Source organism: Neodiprion lecontei, chromosome 2, assembly GCF_021901455.1.
Source record: "Neodiprion lecontei isolate iyNeoLeco1 chromosome 2, iyNeoLeco1.1, whole genome shotgun sequence".
Classification (NCBI taxonomy): Eukaryota; Metazoa; Arthropoda; class Insecta; order Hymenoptera; family Diprionidae; genus Neodiprion; species Neodiprion lecontei.
This window is the reverse complement of record NC_060261.1, coordinates 15,024,633-15,051,078: the sequence shown is the minus strand read 5'-3', so window position 1 is coordinate 15,051,078 and position 26,446 is coordinate 15,024,633. Positions and strand designations below refer to the sequence as shown.

The following is a 26,446-nucleotide window of genomic DNA, read 5'->3' as shown; positions in this document are numbered from 1 at the left end:
ATTTTAAATTGAACCCGTCAAATTTCTTTGTATGTAACAATCTTTTTCTGTCCTCACTTTAGGCTCTCCGAATCATCCACAACTTATCACGCACCCGACAGTGATCGGTTCGGCGCCGAAGCAGTCGAAATCAAAGAAAAGAACGAAGCCTGGAGCAGGCGGAAACCCAAACAGTCCAGAATCCGAGGGAGCTGTAGCGGTGAGGCGAAAACCGTCGATAAAAAAACCGACGGCGAAGCGTGGCGCTCAGCCCCCAAACCAGGAAATCCCTCAGGGAGCGGAGGGAGCCGAAGGAAACTTGCCGAGCCCTTATGACAGCGCCAGTCTCTACAGTAACGCGCTGCCTCTGGTCGGGCACACGCAGACGGGGAAGCAGCCACCGTCCTACGAGGACTGCATCAAGGGACAGTCGATGCAGGGCTTACAGCAGCTCGGTCTCGACACTTTCGCGGCGAACTACGGACTGCCCCCAAATTTTCACGACCAGCTGCTAGCTCCGCATCAGCGGCCGGGTCAGGGCATGGTGAGCACCTTGTCACCCCCGTATAGCAACCAGTCGCCGCCGCACTCGGTGCAGTCAAACATGACCCTCTCCCCTCAGGCGAGCTACATGGGCTCTCCCTCCCCAGCGAAGAGCAGGCCCTCGCTTCCTACCTCGCCAACCCACATTGCCGCGATGAGGCAAGCCACCCACCAAAAGCACGGCGGCATGCCGCCCATTGGTTTCGACTTTGAGAACCTCCCCTACTCCAGCGGACAGCAGCAACTGCAACAGACGCAGCAGCAAATCCAACAGCAGCAGCAGCAACAACAACAGCAACAGCAACAACAACAACAGCAGCAACAGCAGCAGCAACAGCAACAGCAACAACAAACCGCTCAGCAACAGCAACAGCAGCAGCAACAAACACAGCAATACTATCAATACTTGACGCCGCCTTCCCATCACTCGGGACCCGACGTCACGCCGCAGCACCTGATGCAGGCTCCGGAAAGCTTTCCCACCCCGTCGCCCGAAAGCCCTGGACACTGGTCATCCAGCTCCCCGCACTCCAATAGCGATTGGTCCGAGTGTATGGCTTCGCCAAACGCTTACGCAACAGGTGGAGCGCAGCACCAAAACAAAGGCTCTGAAGCTATCTACATATGATGAAGGATGTGGCGAAATTCAACCCTGACTTTGAGGGACAATTAATCCCAAGTGAATAAATTATGTGGAACAATTACAGTGACTTCAGTGAATTCCATATTATAGGATTGTTTTACTACATCTGTTTTTATTTTACCTGAGGATAAAAATAAGATGTATAGCACTGTGATTAGCGTTAATTATAAGTCTAGCAGCGAACTACTTGATAGGGTAATTTTACAGGTATTAAGTATGCCTGTGGAGAATTCGATGCTGGTATAATGTAATAAAAAAAAACACCCGGATACATGACTACATAAGCAGAGTAGAGACTTAAAAGAAAAAAAAGTTAAAAAATACTAAATGCAAAAATATAGTAACTACGTACTCACTTCTGTCGTGCCTCTCTCTATACACTAAATATGTAAACGAATGACACGAACGTGAAGATTTATAGGTATTATATTTTTTATAACAATCATATTATTGTATTTCAAAGTTCAGCTCAATACTAATGGTGCCTTCAACTTGCCAGAGTGAAGACCCGCGACAGACAATAATTAAGGAACAAAACCTTGCTATTACAATAGTATTGTAAATATAAATAACAAAAGACCATTCATACTATTAATCGATTTCTATAATCAAGTATATGCATATGTTTATGTGTGTATATATATATATATATATATATATATATATATATATATATATATATATGTATATATACATATTTTGTTTATGTGTATACATATATATATATATAAATATATACATATTTTATTTAATATGTATACAACATGAGGGCACAGTTATAAATATAACTAAATAATGCGGGGCTTCTTATTATGTAAGGTATATGCAAAAGTTTATACTTTGTGCACACTAATCTGCTCTGTATAGATGCTCTGTATAGATCTGTATGATTAGCACCTTGGCTGATTCATCATTAATTGACTACAGTTGCCCTGTAATTAGTGAAATATTTGTAGAATGAGAATTGTGCCTTTAATAAATTACTGTAGGTAAGAGACGTATAGATAAAATCACTAAATTATGCATTTGACGAGATGCAGAGTTTCCAAATGGCCTTTATGATTAATAATTATTAAGTATAAAAATCAATTATTGTGTAAGATACATGCAAAGTGAGGTTATTACGGATAGCCGAATACCAGAGAAATGATTACTGCCTTCTAACAAACTATTCCATACAAACATTCCATGTCTTTTGCTGTGTCATTTTTTTTTCCTCTTTTTTTTTTAGATAAACTTTTCGCACGATCACTCTCAATGTTGAATATTTGTTCTAAATAATTATTTAGTAATAATACATTTTTACCTAAGGTTATATTTTCTGATGACAGTAATTGAATTCTCTGATTTTTGACTACCAAAGCCAGCCGAGTTTATTAAGTACTATATTATATATTGGTGATCAGAACAACAATATGCTTAAAAATTATTTTCATAGATCGTTGGGAGAGAATAGACATATTTAAATACGGATTCGACAGAGCCCGCAAAATTATTTGCGGAAAGATATTATATAAAACGGTAAATTATGATGAATACGAATCTGCTAAAATTACTCGAAGCAAGTTTACACTGTCAAAAAATTGTAAATACTCTTTTATCTTATAAAGCTACTCTATCTTATGATCTTTACGATCATCTTTTCGCTCGATTTTGTACAAACTGTTTTTACACATTCTTGTATTTTGTAAGTTAGCCATTGATCTTATTACTATTGTTAATTTTCTAAGATGGTCTGCATAAGATAATCGTCTTTGTTTATTAATTCAATATATTCATCATTTTTGTATCGATATTCTGTAATTTGCTATTGCATCAAGTATAGTCGTTCAACTGTTCGAAATGCAATATTAGGTTACAAAATGGTGCGTTGGGGCTGGTCATTTGAAATATCAATTTCAATATTAATTCGATTTTATTCGACTCTACACACTTTGTATAATTCCAATTCACAATCTCGCAAAATAGAATACACATAATATAATTTACTGGCATGATGTTGCAATTTATGCAAAAATCATTCGCACGTGGTATATGGCGAATTACTGGCTCTTAATGAAGAGGGTCAATAACGCTCTCATGGTGATGCTATTGTTGTATTAGTCGATTACGAATATACATTTAAATGATGATATCCAATTCCCATTAAACATTACCGATTACTGTTCATGTTCTTGTAATACCGGTGTTTTATTAGATACGATAATAAAAAAAAAAAGCAAGAAAAAAAACAAGAACGGATGTGACAGAGAATGTTAACAGAGATGCAAATAATAATTGTTGGGCTTGTGAACCATGACAAATTAAATCGATGTTTGATTTATGTCTAATCAATTTCCGTTAAACAAATATTTTTGACATTGTTATAAATTCTAGCGTCCTTTGAACAAGGATATTTAAAGTTGATCAATACGTACGAAATGTATTTACGTAAAAAATACTATTATACACGAACAAAACGTGTTTAAAATGAATATAAGCTGCTCTATTTGACGCACCATTGTTCTGTGTTAAAATAATGAAATAAGTATACTATAGTCTATAGTTTTATACATATATATATATATAAGTTACGATCATCTAGTAATTAATACTATGATATTTGTTATTCCTTGTAACTTGTAAAAAGTACTGAGTTTTATTAGTATTAACTATTTCATAAGTAATATAAGATATTTTTGAACCTATTACACGACCATATTTTTATAACTAAGTTATATGCATTAACAGATGTAATGATAATACATTATCTAATATTCATGATAAGGTTGTTGTTCTGTTCTACTGTGCTATGCTTCCATGTTTTTAGGCCCTAGTAATGGGCTTAGGTACTTCTAGCATATTTCGACAGATTTTACACAACAATCAAATTGTATTATAGCAATAAAAAATAAAATTGAAGAAATGGATCTGATTATAATTGCGAGGTTGACTCTAACTGTAATTGCCAGAACGCTTTCATGATAAGCACTTATATTGTCGTGCAGTAGACGGTTTCGTTGTTAGGAAGTAATAGTTGCAGTTTTCAAGCCCAAACACTTTTTCTCTTCGAATCGAATTGTAGAGATTGTTTCCACTAATAAGACTTTGAGGAATTCAAAAAAAGACATCTATTTCATTGTAGATTACTACTGGATTAAATCCTTTCATGCACTATTCCGAAGTAATTTTGCGAGAGAGACCGATTGGGCGCAGTCCCAACACGCTGCGATCAACGCATCAGAAGTTACAGCAGAAAAACGAAGAATTTTGTCCGCCAATTCTCTCCTGTTGATCCCACGCTCTTTCCGCTCCGTTTTCTGAGTTCCTGGGGGTCCAATTGGTCAGAAATGGGTCACACAAATCGAATCTGAGACCAAAAGTTTTTCCATCAAAAAATAGGCAAAAAAGTAAGGCTAACCCCTTTGCATTTCTTGCAAAAATTTGGGCGATTTTGAAAAGTACTGGATTAAATTCTTTTATGCACTATTCCGAAGTAATTTTGCGAGAGAAACCGATTGGGCGCAGTCCCGACACGCTGCGATCAACGCATCAGAAGTTACAGCTGAAAAACGAAGAATTTTGTCCGCCGATTCTCTCCTGTAGATCCCACGCTCTTTTCGCTCCGTTTTCTGAGTTCCTGGGGGTCCAATTGGTCAGAAAAGGGTCGCACAAATCGAATCTGAGACCAAAAGTTTTTCGGTCAAAAAATAGGCAAAAAAGTAAGGCTAACCCCTTTGCATTTTTTGCGAAAATTTCCGCGATTTTGAAAAGTACTGGAATAAATCCTTTCATGCACTATTCCGAAGTAGTTTTGCGAGAGAGACCGATTGGGCGCAGTCCCAACACGCTGCGATCAACGCTTCAGAAGTTACAGCAGAAAAACGAAGAATTTTGTCCGCCAATTCTCTCCTGTTGATCCCACGCTCTTTCCGCTCCGTTTTCTGAGTTCCTGGGGGTCCAATTGGTCAGAAATGGGTCACACGAATCGAATCTGAGACCAAAAGATTCTCGGTCAAAAAATAGGCAAAAAAGTAAGGCTAACCCCTTTGCATTTTTTGCGAAAATTTCCGCGATTTTGAAAAGTACTGGAATAAATCCTTTCATGCACTATTCCGAAGTAATTTTGCGAGAGAAACCGATTGGGCGCAGTCCCGACACGCTGCGATCAACGCATCAGAAGTTACAGCTGAAAAACGAAGAATTTTGTCCGCCAATTCTCCCCTGTTGATCCCACGCTCTTTTCGCTCCGTTTTCTGAGTTCCTGGGGGTCCAATTGGTCAGAAAAGGGTCGCTCGAATCGAATCTGAGACCAAAAGTTTTTCGGTCAAAAAATAGGCAAAAAAGTAAGACTAACCCCTTTGCATTTTTTGCGAAAATTTCCGCGATTTTGAAAAGTACTGGAATAAATCCTTTCATGCAATATTCCGAAGTAATTTTGCGAGAGAGACCGATTGGGCGCAGTCCCAACACGCTGCGATCAACGCATCAGAAGTTACAGCAGAAAAACGAAGAATTTTGTCCGCCAATTCTCTCCTATTGATCCCACGCTCTTTCCGCTCCGTTTTCTGAGTTCCTGGGGGTCCAATTGGTCAGAAATGGGTCACACAAATCGAATCTGAGACCAAAAGTTTTTCCATCAAAAAATAGGCAAAAAAGTGAGGCTAACCCCTTTGCATTTCTTGCAAAAATTTGGGCGATTTTGAAAAGTACTGGAATAAATCCTTTCATGCACTATTCCGAAGTAATTTTGCGAGAGAAACCGATTGGGCGCAGTCCCGACACGCTGCGATCAACGCATCAGAAGTTACAGCTGAAAAACGAAGAATTTTGTCCGCCAATTCTCCCCTGTTGATCCCACGCTCTTTTCGCTCCGTTTTCTGAGTTCCTGGGGGTCCAATTGGTCAGAAAAGGGTCGCTCGAATCGAATCTGAGACCAAAAGTTTTTCGGTCAAAAAATAGGCAAAAAAGTAAGGCTAACCCCTTTGCATTTTTTGCGAAAATTTCCGCGATTTTGAAAAGTACTGGAATAAATCCTTCCATGCACTATTCCGAAGTAGTTTTGCGAGAGAGACCGATTGGGCGCAGTCCCAACACGCTGCGATCAACGCATCAGAAGTTACAGCTGAAAAACGAAGAATTTTGTCCGCCAATTCTCCCCTGTTGATCCCACGCTCTTTTCGCTCCGTTTTCTGAGTTCCTGGGGGTCCAATTGGTCAGAAAAGGGTCGCTCGAATCGAATCTGAGACCAAAAGTTTTTCGGTCAAAAAATAGGCAAAAAAGTAAGGCTAACCCCTTTGCATTTCTTGCAAAAATTTGGGCGATTTTGAAAAGTACTGGATTAAATTCTTTTATGCACTATTCCGAAGTAATTTTGCGAGAGAGACCGATTGGGCGCAGTCCCAACACGCTGCGATCAACGCATCAGAAGTTACAGCAGAAAAACGAAGAATTTTGTCCGCCAATTCTCTCCTGTTGATCCCACGCTCTTTCCGCTCCGTTTTCTGAGTTCCTGGGGGTCCAATTGGTCAGAAATGGGTCACACAAATCGAATCTGAGACCAAAAGTTTTTCCATCAAAAAATAGGCAAAAAAGTAAGGCTAACCCCTTTGCATTTCTTGCAAAAATTTGGGCGATTTTGAAAAGTACTGGATTAAATTCTTTTATGCACTATTCCGAAGTAATTTTGCGAGAGAAACCGATTGGGCGCAGTCCCGACACGCTGCGATCAACGCATCAGAAGTTACAGCTGAAAAACGAAGAATTTTGTCCGCCGATTCTCTCCTGTAGATCCCACGCTCTTTTCGCTCCGTTTTCTGAGTTCCTGGGGGTCCAATTGGTCAGAAAAGGGTCGCACAAATCGAATCTGAGACCAAAAGTTTTTCGGTCAAAAAATAGGCAAAAAAGTAAGGCTAACCCCTTTGCATTTTTTGCGAAAATTTCCGCGATTTTGAAAAGTACTGGAATAAATCCTTTCATGCACTATTCCGAAGTAGTTTTGCGAGAGAGACCGATTGGGCGCAGTCCCAACACGCTGCGATCAACGCTTCAGAAGTTACAGCAGAAAAACGAAGAATTTTGTCCGCCAATTCTCTCCTGTTGATCCCACGCTCTTTCCGCTCCGTTTTCTGAGTTCCTGGGGGTCCAATTGGTCAGAAATGGGTCACACGAATCGAATCTGAGACCAAAAGATTCTCGGTCAAAAAATAGGCAAAAAAGTAAGGCTAACCCCTTTGCATTTTTTGCGAAAATTTCCGCGATTTTGAAAAGTACTGGAATAAATCCTTTCATGCACTATTCCGAAGTAATTTTGCGAGAGAAACCGATTGGGCGCAGTCCCGACACGCTGCGATCAACGCATCAGAAGTTACAGCTGAAAAACGAAGAATTTTGTCCGCCAATTCTCCCCTGTTGATCCCACGCTCTTTTCGCTCCGTTTTCTGAGTTCCTGGGGGTCCAATTGGTCAGAAAAGGGTCGCTCGAATCGAATCTGAGACCAAAAGTTTTTCGGTCAAAAAATAGGCAAAAAAGTAAGACTAACCCCTTTGCATTTTTTGCGAAAATTTCCGCGATTTTGAAAAGTACTGGAATAAATCCTTTCATGCAATATTCCGAAGTAATTTTGCGAGAGAGACCGATTGGGCGCAGTCCCAACACGCTGCGATCAACGCATCAGAAGTTACAGCAGAAAAACGAAGAATTTTGTCCGCCAATTCTCTCCTATTGATCCCACGCTCTTTCCGCTCCGTTTTCTGAGTTCCTGGGGGTCCAATTGGTCAGAAATGGGTCACACAAATCGAATCTGAGACCAAAAGTTTTTCCATCAAAAAATAGGCAAAAAAGTGAGGCTAACCCCTTTGCATTTCTTGCAAAAATTTGGGCGATTTTGAAAAGTACTGGAATAAATCCTTTCATGCACTATTCCGAAGTAATTTTGCGAGAGAGACCGATTGGGCGCAGTCCCAACACGCTGCGATCAACGCATCAGAAGTTACAGCAGAAAAACGAAGAATTTTGTCCGCCAATTCTCTCCTATTGATCCCACGCTCTTTCCGCTCCGTTTTCTGAGTTCCTGGGGGTCCAATTGGTCAGAAATGGGTCACACGAATCGAATCTGAGACCAAAAGATTCTCGGTCAAAAAATAGGCAAAAAAGTAAGGCTAACCCCTTTGCATTTTTTGCGAAAATTTCCGCGATTTTGAAAAGTACTGGAATAAATCCTTTCATGCACTATTCCGAAGTAATTTTGCGAGAGAAACCGATTGGGCGCAGTCCCGACACGCTGCGATCAACGCATCAGAAGTTACAGCTGAAAAACGAAGAATTTTGTCCGCCAATTCTCCCCTGTTGATCCCACGCTCTTTTCGCTCCGTTTTCTGAGTTCCTGGGGGTCCAATTGGTCAGAAAAGGGTCGCTCGAATCGAATCTGAGACCAAAAGTTTTTCGGTCAAAAAATAGGCAAAAAAGTAAGGCTAACCCCTTTGCATTTTTTGCGAAAATTTCCGCGATTTTGAAAAGTACTGGAATAAATCCTTTCATGCAATATTCCGAAGTAATTTTGCGAGAGAGACCGATTGGGCGCAGTCCCAACACGCTGCGATCAACGCATCAGAAGTTACAGCTGAAAAACGAAGAATTTTGTCCGCCAATTCTCCCCTGTTGATCCCACGCTCTTTTCGCTCCGTTTTCTGAGTTCCTGGGGGTCCAATTGGTCAGAAAAGGGTCGCTCGAATCGAATCTGAGACCAAAAGTTTTTCGGTCAAAAAATAGGCAAAAAAGTAAGGCTAACCCCTTTGCATTTTTTGCGAAAATTTCCGCGATTTTGAAAAGTACTGGAATAAATCCTTCCATGCACTATTCCGAAGTAGTTTTGCGAGAGAGACCGATTGGGCGCAGTCCCAACACGCTGCGATCAACGCATCAGAAGTTACAGCAGAAAAACGAAGAATTTTGTCCGCCAATTCTCTCCTGTTGATCCCACGCTCTTTTCGCTCTGTTTTCTGAGTTCCTGGGGGTCCAATTGGTCAGAAAAGGGTCGCACAAATCGAATCTGAGACCAAAAGTTTTTCGGTCAAAAAATAGGCAAAAAAGTAAGGCTAACCCCTTTGCATTTTTTGCGAAAATTTCCGCGATTTTGAAAAGTACTGGAATAAATCCTTTCATGCAATATTCCAAAGTAATTTTGCGAGAGAGACCGATTGGGCGCAGTCCCAACACGCTGCGATCAACGCATCAGAAGTTACAGCTGAAAAACGAAGAATTTTGTCCGCCAATTCTCCCCTGTTGATCCCACGCTCTTTTCGCTCCGTTTTCTGAGTTCCTGGGGGTCCAATTGGTCAGAAAAGGGTCGCTCGAATCGAATCTGAGACCAAAAGTTTTTCGGTCAAAAAATAGGCAAAAAAGTAAGGCTAACCCCTTTGCATTTCTTGCAAAAATTTGGGCGATTTTGAAAAGTACTGGATTAAATTCTTTTATGCACTATTCCGAAGTAATTTTGCGAGAGAGACCGATTGGGCGCAGTCCCAACACGCTGCGATCAACGCATCAGAAGTTACAGCAGAAAAACGAAGAATTTTGTCCGCCAATTCTCTCCTGTTGATCCCACGCTCTTTCCGCTCCGTTTTCTGAGTTCCTGGGGGTCCAATTGGTCAGAAATGGGTCACACGAATCGAATCTGAGACCAAAAGTTTTTCGGTCAAAAAATAGGCAAAAAAGTAAGGCTAACCCCTTTGCATTTTTTGCGAAAATTTCCGCGATTTTGAAAAGTACTGGAATAAATCCTTTCATGCAATATTCCGAAGTAATTTTGCGAGAGAGACCGATTGGGCGCAGTCCCAACACGCTGCGATCAACGCATCAGAAGTTACAGCAGAAAAACGAAGAATTTTGTCCGCCAATTCTCTCCTATTGATCCCACGCTCTTTCCGCTCCGTTTTCTGAGTTCCTGGGGGTCCAATTGGTCAGAAATGGGTCACACAAATCGAATCTGAGACCAAAAGTTTTTCCATCAAAAAATAGGCAAAAAAGTGAGGCTAACCCCTTTGCATTTCTTGCAAAAATTTGGGCGATTTTGAAAAGTACTGGAATAAATCCTTTCATGCACTATTCCGAAGTAATTTTGCGAGAGAAACCGATTGGGCGCAGTCCCGACACGCTGCGATCAACGCATCAGAAGTTACAGCAGAAAAACGAAGAATTTTGTCCGCCAATTCTCTCCTGTTGATCCCACGCTCTTTCCGCTCCGTTTTCTGAGTTCCTGGGGGTCCAATTGGTCAGAAATGGGTCACACGAATCGAATCTGAGACCAAAAGTTTTTCGGTCAAAAAATAGGCAAAAAAGTAAGGCTAACCCCTTTGCATTTTTTGCGAAAATTTCCGCGATTTTGAAAAGTACTGGAATAAATCCTTTCATGCACTATTCCGAAGTAATTTTGCGAGAGAAACCGATTGGGCGCAGTCCCGACACGCTGCGATCAACGCATCAGAAGTTACAGCTGAAAAACGAAGACTTTTGTCCGCCGTTTCTCTCCTGTTGATCCCACGCTCTTTTCGCTCTGTTTTCTGAGTTCCTGGGGGTCCAATTGGTCAGAAAAGGGTCGCACAAATCGAATCTGAGACCAAAAGTTTTTCGGTCAAAAAATAGGCAAAAAAGTAAGGCTAACCCCTTTGCATTTTTTGCGAAAATTTCCGCGATTTTGAAAAGTACTGGAATAAATCCTTCCATGCACTATTCCGAAGTAGTTTTGCGAGAGAGACCGATTGGGCGCAGTCCCAACACGCTGCGATCAACGCATCAGAAGTTACAGCTGAAAAACGAAGAATTTTGTCCGCCAATTCTCCCCTGTTGATCCCACGCTCTTTTCGCTCCGTTTTCTGAGTTCCTGGGGGTCCAATTGGTCAGAAAAGGGTCGCTCGAATCGAATCTGAGACCAAAAGTTTTTCGGTCAAAAAATAGGCAAAAAAGTAAGGCTAACCCCTTTGCATTTTTTGCGAAAATTTCCGCGATTTTGAAAAGTACTGGAATAAATCCTTTCATGCACTATTCCGAAGTAATTTTGCGAGAGAAACCGATTGGGCGCAGTCCCGACACGCTGCGATCAACGCATCAGAAGTTACAGCTGAAAAACGAAGACTTTTGTCCGCCGTTTCTCTCCTGTTGATCCCACGCTCTTTTCGCTCTGTTTTCTGAGTTCCTGGGGGTCCAATTGGTCAGAAAAGGGTCGCACAAATCGAATCTGAGACCAAAAGATTTTCGGTCAAAAAATAGGCAAAAAAGTAAGACTAACCCCTTTGCATTTTTTGCGAAAATTTCCGCGATTTTGAAAAGTACTGGAATAAATCCTTTCATGCAATATTCCGAAGTAATTTTGCGAGAGAGACCGATTGGGCGCAGTCCCAACACGCTGCGATCAACGCATCAGAAGTTACAGCTGAAAAACGAAGAATTTTGTCCGCCAATTCTCCCCTGTTGATCCCACGCTCTTTTCGCTCCGTTTTCTGAGTTCCTGGGGGTCCAATTGGTCAGAAAAGGGTCGCTCGAATCGAATCTGAGACCAAAAGTTTTTCGGTCAAAAAATAGGCAAAAAAGTAAGGCTAACCCCTTTGCATTTTTTGCGAAAATTTCCGCGATTTTGAAAAGTACTGGAATAAATCCTTTCATGCACTATTCCGAAGTAGTTTTGCGAGAGAGACCGATTGGGCGCAGTCCCAACACGCTGCGATCAACGCATCAGAAGTTACAGCAGAAAAACGAAGAATTTTGTCCGCCAATTCTCTCCTATTGATCCCACGCTCTTTTCGCTCCGTTTTCTGAGTTCCTGGGGGTCCAATTGGTCAGAAATGGGTCACACAAATCGAATCTGAGACCAAAAGTTTTTCCATCAAAAAATAGGCAAAAAAGTGAGGCTAACCCCTTTGCATTTCTTGCAAAAATTTGGGCGATTTTGAAAAGTACTGGAATAAATCCTTTCATGCACTATTCCGAAGTAATTTTGCGAGAGAAACCGATTGGGCGCAGTCCCGACACGCTGCGATCAACGCATCAGAAGTTACAGCTGAAAAACGAAGAATTTTGTCCGCCAATTCTCCCCTGTTGATCCCACGCTCTTTTCGCTCCGTTTTCTGAGTTCCTGGGGGTCCAATTGGTCAGAAAAGGGTCGCTCGAATCGAATCTGAGACCAAAAGTTTTTCAGTCAAAAAATAGGCAAAAAAGTAAGGCTAACCCCTTTGCATTTTTTGCGAAAATTTCCGCGATTTTGAAAAGTACTGGAATAAATCCTTTCATGCAATATTCCGAAGTAATTTTGCGAGAGAAACCGATTGGGCGTAGTCCCGACACGCTGCGATCAACGCATCAGAAGTTACAGCTGAAAAACGAAGAATTTTGTCCGCCGATTCTCTCCTGTTGATCCCACGCCCTTTCCGCTCCGTTTTCTGAGTTCCTGGGGTCCAATTGGTCAGAAATGGGTCACACAAATCGAATCTGAGACCAAAAGTTTTTCGGTCAAAAAATAGGCAAAAAAGTAAGGCTAACCCCTTTGCATTTTTTGCGAAAATTTCCGCGATTTTGAAAAGTACTGGAATAAATCCTTTCATGCACTATTCCGAAGTAATTTTGCGAGAGAAACCGATTGGGCGCAGTCCCAACACGCTGCGATCAACGCATCAGAAGTTACAGCTGAAAAACGAAGAATTTTGTCCGCCAATTCTCCCCTGTTGATCCCACGCTCTTTTCGCTCCGTTTTCTGAGTTCCTGGGGGTCCAATTGGTCAGAAAAGGGTCGCTCGAATCGAATCTGAGACCAAAAGTTTTTCGGTCAAAAAATAGGCAAAAAAGTAAGGCTAACCCCTTTGCATTTCTTGCAAAAATTTGGGCGATTTTGAAAAGTACTGGATTAAATTCTTTTATGCACTATTCCGAAGTAATTTTGCGAGAGAGACCGATTGGGCGCAGTCCCAACACGCTGCGATCAACGCATCAGAAGTTACAGCAGAAAAACGAAGAATTTTGTCCGCCAATTCTCTCCTGTTGATCCCACGCTCTTTCCGCTCCGTTTTCTGAGTTCCTGGGGGTCCAATTGGTCAGAAAAGGGTCGCTCGAATCGAATCTGAGACCAAAAGTTTTTCGGTCAAAAAATAGGCAAAAAAGTAAGGCTAACCCCTTTGCATTTTTTGCGAAAATTTCCGCGATTTTGAAAAGTACTGGAATAAATCCTTTCATGCAATATTCCGAAGTAATTTTGCGAGAGAGACCGATTGGGCGCAGTCCCAACACGCTGCGATCAACGCATCAGAAGTTACAGCAGAAAAACGAAGAATTTTGTCCGCCAATTCTCTCCTATTGATCCCACGCTCTTTCCGCTCCGTTTTCTGAGTTCCTGGGGGTCCAATTGGTCAGAAATGGGTCACACAAATCGAATCTGAGACCAAGAGTTTTTCCATCAAAAAATAGGCAAAAAAGTAAGGCTAACCCCTTTGCATTTCTTGCAAAAATTTGGGCGATTTTGAAAAGTACTGGATTAAATTCTTTTATGCACTATTCCGAAGTAATTTTGCGAGAGAAACCGATTGGGCGCAGTCCCGACACGCTGCGATCAACGCATCAGAAGTTACAGCTGAAAAACGAAGAATTTTGTCCGCCGATTCTCTCCTGTTGATCCCACGCTCTTTCCGCTCCGTTTTCTGAGTTCCTGGGGGTCCAATTGGTCAGAAATGGGTCACACAAATCGAATCTGAGACCAAAAGTTTTTCGGTCAAAAAATAGGCAAAAAAGTAAGGCTAACCCCGTTGCATTTTTTGCGAAAATTTCCGCGATTTTGAAAAGTACTGGAATAAATCCTTTCATGCACTATTCCGAAGTAATTTTGCGAGAGAAACCGATTGGGCGCAGTCCCGACACGCTGCGATCAACGCATCAGAAGTTACAGCTGAAAAACGAAGACTTTTGTCCGCCGTTTCTCTCCTGTTGATCCCACGCTCTTTTCGCTCTGTTTTCTGAGTTCCTGGGGGTCCAATTGGTCAGAAAAGGGTCGCACAAATCGAATCTGAGACCAAAAGTTTTTCGGTCAAAAAATAGGCAAAAAAGTAAGGCTAACCCCTTTGCATTTTTTGCGAAAATTTCCGCGATTTTGAAAAGTACTGGAATAAATCCTTTCATGCAATATTCCGAAGTAATTTTGCGAGAGAGACCGATTGGGCGCAGTCCCAACACGCTGCGATCAACGCATCAGAAGTTACAGCTGAAAAACGAAGAATTTTGTCCGCCAATTCTCCCCTGTTGATCCCACGCTCTTTTCGCTCCGTTTTCTGAGTTCCTGGGGGTCCAATTGGTCAGAAAAGGGTCGCTCGAATCGAATCTGAGACCAAAAGTTTTTCGGTCAAAAAATAGGCAAAAAAGTAAGGCTAACCCCTTTGCATTTTTTGCGAAAATTTCCGCGATTTTGAAAAGTACTGGAATAAATCCTTTCATGCACTATTCCGAAGTAATTTTGCGAGAGAAACCGATTGGGCGCAGTCCCGACACGCTGCGATCAACGCATCAGAAGTTACAGCTGAAAAACGAAGACTTTTGTCCGCCGTTTCTCTCCTGTTGATCCCACGCTCTTTTCGCTCTGTTTTCTGTGTTCCTGGGGGTCCAATTGGTCAGAAAAGGGTCGCACAAATCGAATCTGAGACCAAAAGATTTTCGGTCAAAAAATAGGCAAAAAAGTAAGGCTAACCCCTTTGCATTTTTTGCGAAAATTTCCGCGATTTTGAAAAGTACTGGAATAAATCCTTTCATGCACTATTCCGAAGTAGTTTTGCGAGAGAGACCGATTGGGCGCAGTCCCAACACGCTGCGATCAACGCTTCAGAAGTTACAGCAGAAAAACGAAGAATTTTGTCCGCCAATTCTCTCCTGTTGATCCCACGCTCTTTCCGCTCCGTTTTCTGAGTTCCTGGGGGTCCAATTGGTCAGAAATGGGTCACACGAATCGAATCTGAGACCAAAAGATTCTCGGTCAAAAAATAGGCAAAAAAGTAAGGCTAACCCCTTTGCATTTTTTGCGAAAATTTCCGCGATTTTGAAAAGTACTGGAATAAATCCTTTCATGCACTATTCCGAAGTAATTTTGCGAGAGAAACCGATTGGGCGCAGTCCCGACACGCTGCGATCAACGCATCAGAAGTTACAGCTGAAAAACGAAGAATTTTGTCCGCCGATTCTCTCCTGTTGATCCCACGCCCTTTCCGCTCCGTTTTCTGAGTTCCTGGGGTCCAATTGGTCAGAAATGGGTCACACAAATCGAATCTGAGACCAAAAGTTTTTCGGTCAAAAAATAGGCAAAAAAGTAAGGCTAACCCCTTTGCATTTTTTGCGAAAATTTCCGCGATTTTGAAAAGTACTGGAATAAATCCTTTCATGCACTATTCCGAAGTAATTTTGCGAGAGAAACCGATTGGGCGCAGTCCCGACACGCTGCGATCAACGCATCAGAAGTTACAGCTGAAAAACGAAGACTTTTGTCCGCCGTTTCTCTCCTGTTGATCCCACGCTCTTTTCGCTCTGTTTTCTGAGTTCCTGGGGGTCCAATTGGTCAGAAAAGGGTCGCTCGAATCGAATCTGAGACCAAAAGTTTTTCGGTCAAAAAATAGGCAAAAAAGTAAGGCTAACCCCTTTGCATTTTTTGCGAAAATTTCCGCGATTTTGAAAAGTACTGGAATAAATCCTTTCATGCACTATTCCGAATTAATTTTGCAAGAGAGACCGATTGGGCGCAGTCCCAACACGCTGCGATCAACGCATCAGAAGTTACAGCAGAAAAACGAAGAATTTCCTTCGTCATTTCTCTGCTGCTCGTCCTACTCTTTTTGTAGAGCGTTTTCTGCGTCCTTATGGATCGAATCAGACCACATAGGGTCACAGAAATTGATTCGGAGACAAAACATTTTTCGGTCAATAAACCCTTAAGGTTAACCTCTTGGATATTTGGTCAAAATTATGACAATTTTTCATAATGCTGGAATCGATCCCTCTATATACCATACTGACGTAATTTTGCGTTTCCTGTAATTCCGACTAAAAAATATGGTAAAAATTCACGACGTGTCTGCAAATTACCATTCAGTATGGGGATTCTTGTGACAAAAAATATCTCGATGATAATATAGTTCACTTGAACTATCCCACAGAAAAATTTCAGGTATTGAAATTATCACACAATAGTATTCTTTGGGGAATATTATTATCAGGGATTTTCGAAAACGTGCTGATATTATGGATAAAATAGTATCAACTTTGTCGGGAATACATTCTCTCGCACTCGAAATTCCTAATAGTGAACACGGAGTCTGCCTCAGGTATATAATAAAGTAGACAAATATCAGTAACTCTCCGGGCCATGTAGCAATAAATTTCTGAACAATCGTATGTTTTTCAATTTTAAACTAATATGTGCAAATACTATTTCATTGTGAAAAAATCTTACTTTGCCGATAAAAATCCACTGACCTTAAATAAACCGCAAAAATTTAACGTAAAATAAAGCATGAAAAATTGATTTTCTGTATCAGCCTTTGTGTATCCCTTTTTGGTGGCGATGAAAATATTGTTTATGTTTCTCAGGCTTACAAATACATAAGTTGTATATGAGTGACTTGTTGGTATCAAAAACTGGTTTCTGAATTTGGCTGAAATGAATTGCCTCAAATGAATTTGGGCCGTCATGGAGGGTGTACGGCGTCTATCCGGCGATACACAAAAATTTAAATAGATGGTTAGTTCATAGTCATAATAATATCCGTCACTGCACTATCCATCTGGGTCACTAATCTCTACACCAAATTGATAGTGGACAGGTACCCTTTTTCCGGGCACCGAGTGAAACCATTGGAGCGACGGCAGAGGTTTTGAGTGGACGGAGGAATGAAACAAACTTGGGACAAATTCTCCGCGGGAAATTTAATTTGGTGCACGGTTTGAGACTTAGGTTCTTAATAAATTGAATATAATGTATGCCATGAACATGTCTATTTTATCAGCGTTTCATTCTTTACTGAATATTTCTACCCTAAAATTGAAAAAAGACGTTTGAGAGAAAAAGCTCTCAGACAGAGCTCTATTGTACTTCATTTCGATTGAAATGGATGTCTAATAGAGGTATCGCATATCCATCATAGATATCCATCGTACTTCCATTAGAGATACTATTTCGTGTGGGATGGTTCTACAAAGTTTCAGCTCTGACGGGTTAAAAATGAAAATGAATGACTTAATATTTTGGGAGTACAAAATTATTTGGATTCGATTGCTCGAAAACTAGAGCAACTTCACTTGAGATTCAAAAATTCCCCATCGGATCCTCGCTCTGAGGGGTGGCGCATCAATAAATGATATGCAAGTCTTTTAACCGTCTTCACTTTCGTATCTAAGGAGTGGATTTTTTCATTAAGGGTTGGTCCAATTATGTTGCTCGAACATAATGTAACAAACTTGTATCGACAAAGGATGTCTTTTATGACATTTGCAGTAGTATGAAGTGTGTTTATTTTGTACTCTAATCTTGAGGGTGCTTTTTTTACTAGAGGGATGGCTGGTTCAAATTCGTACTTGTCTATTCTCAAAGCACTTGAGCGGTCGGTCCTGGTTTCCATAAGCCTACCACGCATATTTCGGAAAGAGTTGAAGCACAAAAATTGGAGTCGGAGTACAAAAATAGCACCAAATTTTGATTTTCGTTTTAATACAATATCTGAATTCATTCGCCATAAACTTTCTTGGTCGATCCAATGTTTCGCGAACCTAATAGTTGACCATACATATTTCTGAAAGGTTTGGAGTACCAAAATCGAGGTTTAGGCACAAAATTAGCATCAAAATAAAAAATCATAGTTATGCTATTGTCAAAAAAAAATGTTGGTGTTAGTCTAGTTCAGAAATATAGAATTCTTTTCTACCGTATCGGATACAACTGGTTAAATTTCTACGCAACGTGCACTTATCGGCAGGTGGAAATACGGAGAGTGCATTCGAAAATTATCTGCCGTGCTACCAGCGAATACCGGAACGCAGACCTGACCTTTGGGTACGTTTAATTTTAGTCTCAGCGTTAGGGTGCTATTTCATGAGCAGTAAAAAGCAGCAGCAGTAGCAGTTTTCCCCTATCACTTCCGGCGCAAGTTTCTGCTGCTCGCAGTTCAGTTTCTCGAGCGACAAGCCACAAGATCACAAGAAGCCACGACCCGTTTCATGAGCAGCGCTGCTGCTGCGTAAAATTATCAGACTGATGCTAGTAAAAACTAGTAAGTTACTAAACCACTACTGCTTTTTACTACTCATGAAATAGCACCCTTAGGCACATGGTTAGCAGTAGTGATTAGGACACTACTCCATGGTTAGCACCATAGATTTATGAAGATAGACTGAGCGCTTCCATAAGAGGCACTGACAATTACATAGAAAGGACAGAGATATAGCGGGAGTACCGCTCTCTCTTTTCAATCGGCGAGAGAGAGCAAGGAGTACTCCTGGCATATTTCTGTCCTTTAAATGTTTGCTTCATGCGGCTCACAAGAGCGCTCAGTCTATCTGTATAAGTACATGGTTAGCACCCAATATCGGAGCGCTGTCGAGCAAACCAATGAAAATTTTTGTATGACAAGAAAGTGCTCGAATAGTCATTCGCTACTCGGCTGCTGCTTCAGTCCGCAAAGCAGCTTGACAGAGTTCGGGGAGACCGAAGTACGTCGTCTGCTTCGAAATTGATAGCACTGTTAGAATTTAAAAAATTTATACTACTATACAATATGCCGAACATAATAAACGACATAAAACTAGACTTTAAGGATGTATTATTGCGTCCAAAAAGAAGCACACTCAAAAGCAGATCGGACGTAAGTCTTTTTTCGCTAGTATAATTTTACCTAGAATACAGTTACCGTTGAAATATGAGCTAATTTTGATACATACAACTATACGACAATTACCTTGAAAAAATTCCGCAGCGTTAACATTTTTGCACGACTGATAGAATATCGCAACCCACGCAAATTACTATTCACAAAAAGTTAAGAAATCTTTTAAATAAGTAATCTGGCAATAAGTTCTATTCCATTTCCACTAGAAAAAATATCCAACTTGCTAATTTCGTCAGTTTTCGTATTACCTCTGTTTCCTTCATGCCTGCGAAAAAAATAATGTCAAGAACAATGTCTGATACGGTACGGAATGTACGAAATAGAGTCAAGGGTAGTTAACTCGATTCTACAGCATGAATTGTGTCATGAAAATGCGCAGTGAAAATATTGTATCAACTTCAACAATGCTTATCAGTATTGAACAACAATAAAAAATTTAATAATGGCAACCTGAAACGGTGTTAAGCAGTATTGATTAGATATATTAACAAGCGCATCAACCATGTTTTACATTGAAAAATGTCTATTCTACTTGCAAAATATAAGATCCATTCACTAATTTCTTATTACTCATTTTCAATACAGGTTGATCTTTACAGAGAGATGAAATTTCGAAATTCTAAACGCACGTATAAGGGCATTCCCGTGATGGCATCTAATATGGATACCATTGGGACTTTTGAGATGGCCAAAGCGCTGTCACAGGTTTGAAAGATGCGAAAAATTGAATTAAATACTTCGTTGCTAAACACGATGAGTAGAAATATACAGAAAACTGTTCAAAAACTTGGCTTGCCGAACGTATTCGATGCTCGGAAAATTGTATCATTCGTAAGAATAATTTGCCGATTGTTTTATGGAGTGTTTTGTACAATTATTGGCAACCTTGTAATAGATAAACACTAAATATTAACACTGAACATTGATCAAAGTGTAAAAACACCTGCGATAGTTTAGCCTACTTATAGCAGACTATTTAACTAACAATCGCCAGTTGAAACTGGAAGTAAAATTGCATACAAAATTATTTCGCTATCGCAACACTCGTAATGAAATGGTATTTGTCATTCTGTTACTTTTTTCCGGCCTTGATCAATCAATCTCGTTCACGTGTCGTATTTCTGAAAACTCAGCTATATACTTGAAGGTGAAATGTAAACAATTTTTATTAATAATATAATAATTCTAAAAATTTATTCGATTTCGTTTTCCAGCACGGAATATTTACAACTGTTCACAAATACTACACAGCCGAGGAATGGAAAGATTTTGCAGCTCGTAATCCAGGTTGTATTAATAACATCGCTGTTAGTTCAGGAACAGGGCAAGAAGACTTTGAGCGGCTCTCAAGTATCGTAAATTCCGTCCCAGAAATTTCTTTCATTTGCTTAGATGTTGCTAATGGGTATTCTCAGCACTTTGTTGAGTTTGTGAGGAAAGTCCGATTCGCCTATCCAAATCACACAATAATTGTAAGTCGGTAAATTTATACTCGAGATTGCATGGAATGTAACAATATTTAACAATAATTTGCTTCATTTACTCGTCACAATCTCTTTTCTCATTGCTCTTACTGTCGGTACTAACGTGATAACAATCTCAATAACATTCAGTATTCCACATTACTTCGCCACTAGCTACAGTTGCAAAAACTGCATGTACTGCTTAAAATGATTTATCGTACGCGCTCCGATTGATTTCAAAGAACCCTTCCCACCAAGAGAACAAGCAAATAATCGCAAATAGTTGTACAGGATGATGCGTACAACTGATTGTGAAACGGTTATTTGTTAGCTACTTGTACTGTCACCATCGGACATCAAGCTGTGTTATAAACGATTAATCGTAATGTTGCTACCGAGGGAGAAAATTGTTTCGACCATTGTTCTTCTGCATATTATTACTCCTAAGTATGTAGAAATTCTGATTACGGATATTCCAAAAAATATGCTTTCACAAATTAGAATCATGTCAGAATGCGTATTTTTTAAGTTAATATATGCAAGTCACACAGTGACAAGACTCAATACATAAAGAAAATTTCATTCGCAGAAGCGTACAATAATACATGACACGTTTGAAAAAAAAATAAGCTCTTGGTTTTTAACTTGAATAATCTGCACTCCATTTCGCGTAATAACAAACATTGCGCATTCCTTGTTATTTGTTTATAAAGAATTCTTATCTTTGACCCAGAATCAAGTAATTGTTCAACAGTCCTATTGCATGAGTTGTCGCTTAGGAGAATATTACTCGAGTTTTCCGATGTTTGAACATTTGGAAGAATGAAAAATGACGATTAGTGAAAAATGGAGTTAGGTGCTATCCATAAATTAAGTAAGGGTTTTTCTGAACTTTTGAGGCCCAACGTGTAAGAAATCATAAGATTTTTCTGCAGTTGTTCGAATCTTTTAAACCTGGTAGGACTCATAATGCAACATGTTTCAACAGGCTGGCAATGTTGTAACTGGAGAAATGGTGGAAGAGTTAATACTCTCGGGGGCTGACGTGATCAAAGTGGGAATTGGGCCAGGCTCAGTGTGTACAACACGTATGAAAACCGGAGTTGGTTATCCCCAATTAAGTGCAGTTATCGAGTGTGCAGATGCAGCCCATGGTTTGAACGGGCATATCATTTCTGTGAGTCCGAGTGTGCGTTTCCTTGGGAAATCAATGAGCCACACCGATTGAATGAAATAAGTTAAGAGAAGAAACAAAAAGCGTTCAAAGAACTCCATTACAGCAATGTTGTTTGTTCCAATGATAGTGAACACGAATGAAAGATCGGGTCACAAGATAAGAAATCACCAATTTGAAGAAAAGTTTTTTAGTTGCAACGTTCAAAATGATTAAATTCTGTTATTTTCAACCATTTCTAACGCTTTCAGCATATTTTGGTCTGCATATAGATCTGTAGAGACCGCCTCAAATAATTTTTCAAAATCATTTATCTCCAGAGTAGATGAAAATAGATTTTTGGAAGTACACGCAAAAAAGGATTTGTTACATTTACGAAATACCGCAAACAAAATGTTTTTTTTATTCAAATAAAAGGCATTATTTCATTACTCAACAAAACAAAGTGATCAGAGCAGTAATTTGGGTCATTGATTGAAACGATATTTATTTGGATCAATAAAAAAATTTTTTCGCCATATTTAATCACCATATTTGGTAAATTCAAAAGTTTTATTTTTTTTTTAATCTGCGTATAGAGTACAACAAATATTCGTCAACGTTTGTACATTCCATCTGCACCATAATGTAAGATTTCTTGAATGTTTCTTCAGACAATATGTTGGAATCTGTTAAGCGATTAAAATAAAGCCCAAAAACATTAGAATCGAATCAAAAATACCAGAGTTTAATAATCGTTTTAACCATTGTAATTATAAAACCCGTTCTCATAATCTTGATATTATTCTTCGCATTTTCTTAGATTCGTTTCAAATACAAAGTAGGGATGTGAAATCTATCCGTCTTCACTATCATTCGCGCAAATATTGCAGAGTCTTGTCTCGTTTTCTAAGCTAACTTTCAGACGGCTCAGCACACTCATCCTCGATACACAGCCAAAGCCTCAAAAATGCGACTATAACATTACGACACGGTTTTAGGACGGCGGATGCACTTGCCCGGGAGATTTGGCCAAAGCCTTTGGCGCCGGTGCCGATTTTGTAATGGCCGGTGGAATGTTCGCAGGACATGATCAATGCGGTGGGGAGACGATCGAGAAGGAAGGGAAACGTTTCAAGCTCTTCTACGGCATGGCTTCCTCTACCGCGATGCAAAAACACGCTGGTGGAGTCGCGGAGTACAGGTAATAATAACGTCATTTACGTTGTAAGGGAAAAAGAGCCTCAGAAATTGCGCAGGAATATATAATATACCATATTTCCGGACAATCCTCTGACAAAATTGTCATTATTTTATTTAACCGGCACTGAGAAAAGTTTCATTTGTTATAGTAACTAGAAAAATTCAGTACAACTGGTATCGTTAAAAAAAATGTTTGAATATTGTTGGAATTACGAAAAACGAGGTACGCATAACCATTCTGCGCTATCGTCGATCCGTTCTTGGTAATTGCGTCGCAAAATCAGTTTGTTAGGTTTACTGTACTTTTTTAGTTAAATAAGGTTTTAACGTAAATTTTCGCAAAATTTACAAAAAAATATAGTAACAAGTGATCACGATGAGAAAGAATAGTAACGGATACTAGACTTTCTGGTAACAGCTACAAAATTAATTTTCATTTTGTACCTAAAACTATATTTTTTAATTGTAGTAAAAAATGAAAATAGTCTAAGACTGAGCGGTAACCGAAACTAAAAATTTCTCTCAGTGGTTTAACTGGTAGGCTTTTTCCAGTTTTCGTACCAAAACTAGTACAAGCAGATTATTCACCAAAATATATAGTAATATGTTTCTTGGGGTTTTTGATGCTGCTGATTCGATTCCCGTACAGTCGACCCTGCAGCAGTTACTCGGGATTCCGAAACTTTGGGGCTCCCTAGTTTTATGATGTTTCGAGATACTTGTAATCATTTTTTTTTCCAAGAAGTCCTAAAGTATAACCGAACAAAGGTAACAAATGAAAACAAAAAAAAATTGTAGGAAATTTTTTTTTTTAATTGTGAAATTAAAAAAAAAAACAAGAAGAAGTGGAGTGTCAAGACAGTTCAAAACATTGTCATTTTACGCTGAAATAAAGAAATGGCACAAATTCTATGAATTTACCATTACGATTTCGTAGACTCCGTGCCATTGCTTTATATCTGCCTGAAATGAAAATGATTGATACTTTTTTATTTCCAACTTATAACTTACATGCATGCAGCATTTGAAAAACCGTATATACCGGCGATATTCCGAACCCGAAGTGATCTTCATTGATCGGTTTTTGCAAAACCTTGTCGGATATCCTTAAATTCTTTGAACGTAGTCTGACATTGTCGACAATAGTTTAAAATTGATGTCAACTTCTTTTCCGTCTATTACAGTGAAAGGGCATAAGATTTCTCTCTTGCGCTTTGATACAATCAACTTCTATTCCAGTTGCTTCGGCGATATCGCGCAAAACTGAATTTTAATATGGCGACAAAATCTTGGCGACGAAGGACGTAGATTTCTCCAAATAACACCGTGCGAATTTGCTTTATTAAAAAGTTGCAAGGGCGCAAGTGAAACAAAAAAAATGTTGGCATCCGATTTACCGCTGTAATCATAGCTAAATTTTTATTTGTAAGTGCTTTGGTTAGAAGTGCCATCGCATCCCCATTTGCACATTAATTCTAAATTATCAACTGTGTTTTCAAGAAGACTTTTAATAACGTCCGATTACACGATTAATATTCTTTCAATTGTATTGTTTAGCAATGTTTGAAGTGTAATTGTGACTCCACTGTCAGTCACAAAAATTTCCGAATTTTCGAAGTAACACTTTACTCCAGAAATTAATTCATATTTATAAGACGAGTAAAATTTGAAATTATTTTTTAAGCTTACAGAACGTATTACTTAATACTGACTTTTAGACAGTTTACTTTCTATTACAAGTAATAACGCTTCGTGAACTGACAGCATATTTTTTGTGACGCCTTTTTTTTAACTGCCTTCTGTGACGTGCTTAAAATATTCAAATTGTACTTACTGTTTGGAGAAGTATCCATTTTGCAGAATCAAAACCGGTTAACTTTTCACTATTATGTATATGCGCAAGGAAACTTTTTTTTCAACTGCCATTTTCTAAGGATTTGGGGCCACTATGCACCGGTCGATACGAGACTTACGCTCTTGTGAGATTTAAAAATCGCGATAACAACGGTCCACAAAATAATCCATCCTAGCAACCTCGGAGGTATTTCAAAAAATTCCAGAAAGTTTCCGAAAAAAACTCACATCCTTTATGAACTTCATTTTCCATTAATCTTTAAATGTCTAACTATTTCTGACTAAGTCAACTTTAAGGTAAAAGTTGAATAAATTTCTGGATATAATTCAGATTTTTTCCAAACTTCTTTTTCGATTGAAAATCTGGGAAACTCTGATTTTTGTCTTTCTGACTGTTTCTGAACCAAATCGAGTCCGAGGTCAAAAATTCATATATTTTCAGAAATTCGTATTGCATTAATTTCAGAAAAAAATAAAGTTCTGGAGTTCCTGAGTATTTTTTAGCCGAACCGCGTTATGTAAAATTGGAATGGATTTCCAAAAGAAAATTAATTTTTTTAGCAACAGTTCAAAATTCAATTTGTCTCAAACGCTGGGAAAAAAAATTCTGATTATATCTGTAAAACGATATTTTCAATAAAACTAGAAGTACAAATACTTTTCAGAAATTTTCAAGAAATATCAAGGCTTTTACATATATCTGCCACAGATGTTTTCCTGCATGAAAATTGAAATGTTCCAACAAAATTTTTACACATTATTAGAATTTGTCACGAGATATTTTAGAAAAACGAAGAAACTGCGGAAAATTCGCATACAGAGTAAATCCGTACAAATTTCTGAAAGTTTCTGACGGTAATTTTTGCCAAGAATTTAAGTTGGTAATCAGTTTTCTTTCAACGCAGATCGTCGGAGGGCAAGACCGTCGAAATTCCGTACAGAGGAGACGTAGAAAAAACCGTGTTGGACATTTTGGGAGGACTACGTTCGGCATGCACTTACACCGGAGCAGCTCGTCTGCAAGAACTTCCCCGAAGAGCAACGTTTATACGTTGTACTCAGCAATTGAACACCGTTTACGGTCCACCGAATTGAATTCTAGCGAAAATTATTACCAAATTGCAAAAAATACTTGTTATAATATATATATATATATATAAAATAATATATATATACGGTGAATTAATTCTTGTATAACAACATAGTAGTCAAAAATTTTAATTGTTTGCTGGCAAATGATATATTTGTATTATAAAGTTAATATATAACGCGGCCTAATCTTTTCATGCGTCCCTTGATGCAAAGAGAGAGAGAGAGAGGTCGATTTTTATTTATTTACAATCGAATGCACAATAATAAGACTGCATAATTTTGAATTTCATCGGAAATATGTTGAGTTTTCAAAAATTAAACGCAATCATTCGCATCCATGCACGCATCGCACAACCGCTATATTTAGATTTTCAATTCAAAGTACATACTTTTACTTTCGCCAATATCCCTGAATCCATAGTTTATTTTTCTTCATTAAAATGTTTAAATAATGTCAATTGGCATCCAATGAGTGATGTCTGCTGTTCGTCGAAACAAATGGGTACCATCTAATATCTGTAAAGCTACAATATTATAACTAGCATAATTCTCTTGACGTGTACGAATAAAATACGAATCACTGTAATTTATCGTTACTTTCATTTTTTGCCACTAATCCAATATTATTGACAAACAAAATCGAT

At 39.2% G+C, this 26,446-nt stretch overlaps 2 protein-coding genes across 6 annotated transcripts in view; both read left to right on the top strand.

The window, feature by feature from the left end:
- Positions 1–3,426, top strand: part of LOC107221358 (neurogenic locus Notch protein) — a 157,305-nt gene extending 153,879 nt beyond the window's left edge. For all 4 annotated transcript variants that reach the window (XM_015660315.2, XM_046730798.1, XM_046730799.1 and 1 more), the window contains one exon: positions 63–3,426. In XM_015660315.2, the coding sequence (XP_015515801.1) occupies positions 63–1,150 (1,088 nt within the window). In that variant the 3' untranslated portion in view covers positions 1,151–3,426. The remainder of the gene's footprint in view (positions 1–62) is intronic.
- A 15,381-nt stretch (positions 3,427–18,807) lies between these two features.
- On the top strand, positions 18,808–26,388 carry LOC107225201 (GMP reductase 1). 2 transcript variants are annotated; one of them, XM_015665581.2, is made up of 6 exons: positions 18,808–19,013; positions 19,623–19,742; positions 20,252–20,509; positions 21,489–21,677; positions 22,655–22,857; positions 25,616–26,388. In XM_015665581.2, exons 1-6 carry the CDS (start codon positions 18,927–18,929, stop codon positions 25,803–25,805), a joined length of 1,047 nt encoding a protein of 348 aa, XP_015521067.1. In that variant the 5' UTR covers positions 18,808–18,926; the 3' UTR covers positions 25,806–26,388. The 2 variants fall into 2 exon arrangements, with proteins under 2 accessions (XP_015521067.1, XP_046586064.1); XM_046730108.1 differs by lacking the exons at positions 18,808–19,013; positions 19,623–19,742 and adding an exon at positions 19,760–20,184.
- The last annotated feature ends 58 nt before the right edge of the window (positions 26,389–26,446 follow it).